The sequence below is a fragment of the Halyomorpha halys genome, unplaced genomic scaffold (genome assembly GCF_000696795.3).
Source record: "Halyomorpha halys isolate HHAL.00 unplaced genomic scaffold, Hhal_1.1 Scaffold839.1, whole genome shotgun sequence".
Lineage (NCBI taxonomy): Eukaryota > Metazoa > Arthropoda > Insecta > Hemiptera > Pentatomidae > Halyomorpha > Halyomorpha halys.
The window spans coordinates 162,905-165,351 of record NW_027110645.1 but is presented as its reverse complement, the minus strand read 5'-3'; the positions used below and the strand labels follow the sequence as shown (position 1 = coordinate 165,351).

Sequence of the window (2,447 nt, the reverse complement as noted above, 5' to 3'; positions counted from 1 at the left end):
TATTTGGAATAAACTGAACATCTTATTCAATCTTCATGTATTTTCGAACTGTATATATGTATATATAGTTGACCGTAAAAATTTATGTATAGGAAGATGGTCAGGGTTGTGACCTATTTTGGTTCTCCTTTGACCGCAACCCTGACCATCTTTCTATACATATTTTCTAACTGATTCGATTTTGATCCGCCCAATAATACTGGGTGTAATATGAGATTTTAAAAATATTAATTTTTAATTGTTTTCCATGACCGCAACACAGACCATCTCCTTCTAATGGAAAATTCAAAACTGTTAAAGAGCATAATACATAGGATAACTTGCCTGTTCATCGATTGGGTGTCTTGAGATAAATCTTGGTACAAAGCAGGAATATCAGATCTCCTTTTAGACAACATTTCCTTCTGATGCTCTGTCAGTGGCGTACTCTTTGGCTTTGGAGGGACAATGACGTAATCCTAAATCATTAATTAATGAGTTATTAAAATAAATAAGTCAAATAATAATTTTAAAAATAAGTTAATAACATCAATTAAACCAACTACTTCACTGTTCAATGCCACATAACATGGCCCAAATAAAAATTGATGGAGCTGTAATAAATTGTGGAATAATAAAGTTATAGTCTCTCCGCAGGGTATTAAGATAATTGAGAAGACCCAAACCACACTCAATACCAGCAAATAGGACTTGCCAATTTTGAAAGTTTTAAGAAAAGATGGTTGGAGGGTGCGGTCAGTAAAGATAAACAAATAAACAAAAATTAATTATTTGTGCTCACGTTTCAACTTGTTTATCTTATTTGGTTTTAATAAAATAAAGATAAGTTTCATTTATTTGTGTATCTCTGCTGACCGCACCTCCGACCACCTTCACCTCTTATCAATTTACAGTCAACTATTAACACCTAATTTTAAACTTTTAATTTAAAATTTTTTAATTTCACATAAAATTCTAACAAAAATGAGTCCAAACATGACCGAAATGCATCATATCTGAGGCTTAAAATACAAAATTTAAAGGCTTGAAACTAAAACCTAAAACTAGCACGGGCTGTTTAAGCCAGTTATGCATCTATATAATCAAATTTTTAAAAACCAATGCATTCTGTTCGTTAACACTATATTTTATGATTACTTTGCAAATAGTATTTAGTTAGTATTAAAATTAAACATTGGTGTGACAGACCGTGGAGGTCTAATGCCTCGTGCAATATACTTAGGAAATACATCGCGCAATTTAGTTAGTATTAGTGTTTAATTTAATTGGAATTTAGTTATTTGGAAAGAAAAATATGTATTTTTATTTATGTTATAATGAGTAATAGAGACAGTTGCTATAGGTTGATAACCGTCGCTAAGAGGTCACCTAGCAACAGGCTGACCATCTTCGTTTTTAAATGAGTTCCTGCTAATTAGTGACTATGATAGTGTCTAACCAGCCCTGTCTGCATTTATAATGTAATATTTTAGACATTTTTAGTGTGTTAATCAACATTAAAGTCCGGAACCAGACCTTTTCTGCGTTTCAACTTGAATATAAATTATAGTTAATTAGTCAGCTCATATAATTCATTAAAATAATAAGACCCTGTCTGCCCTTGAGCCTATGTGGCCATCATGGCTTTGGGATATTTCGACTGTTGATGAGCCAGGTACACCAAATTTGGACCAGTTTGAAAGTTGCTGTGGTGTATTTAGCTATGGAGCTGCGACCTACACATCTCGGCAAGCAAAATATCTTCCTCTGACCTATCGAAGTAGATCAACCTTTTATCGAACAGTATTTATTTTATATATCTATTGTTTTTTGTAAATTAGTTTCTTTTTGTTTTCATAATTTATTTAGTTAATTGTATTTTTGTTTAAGATTTTTTTTATTTTACTTTTATTCATATTTTGTTTATATCCAAACTGGCTAGTTGTTTTTTTCTTTAAAGCTTCCCAACAAAAATACATAGTCAATTTGAGGTGGCTTTAACACTTGATAAAAAGAAGAGTATCATTCCCTATTTTTAAACAAAAATTATAAAATTTCTTTATATAAAAGGAACATGGGTGCGGTAAAAAAAATAAATAAATAAAACAAACTCAAATAGTAATTAAACTATTTAATGTGAGCCTACATTTCGCCCCACTTTGCAGGGCTTCGTCAGGGCTAAAAAAGATACCAGCAAATCAAATTTCTTTCTTTTTTTAATAAATTTAATTTGCTGTATGAATCTTTTTTTAGCCCTGAGGAAACCGTACTAAGTGGGGCGAAACGTAGGCTCACATTAAATAGTTCAATTACTATTTGATTTTTTTTTTTTTTTACCACATCCAGACCTTCTTCCTTTTATAAATTATACATGGTTAACCAACAATGTTCCAATATAAAATTTATTTTACAGTCTACTTTTTATTATTTCAAAATACCCAATTTTACCAAGATGTTTTGGAAAAATT

At 30.7% G+C, this 2,447-nt stretch overlaps 1 protein-coding gene across 1 annotated transcript in view; it reads right to left on the bottom strand.

The window, feature by feature from the left end:
• Positions 1 to 324: 324 nt before the first annotated feature.
• The window catches only part of LOC106686572 (centromere-associated protein E), a gene marked incomplete at its 3' end in the record, with an annotated part of 41,023 nt that continues 38,900 nt past the window's right edge, over positions 325 to 2,447 (bottom strand). The window contains 1 exon segment of the mRNA XM_067048781.1: positions 325 to 458. Within this exon segment, the coding sequence (XP_066904882.1) occupies positions 325 to 458 (134 nt within the window).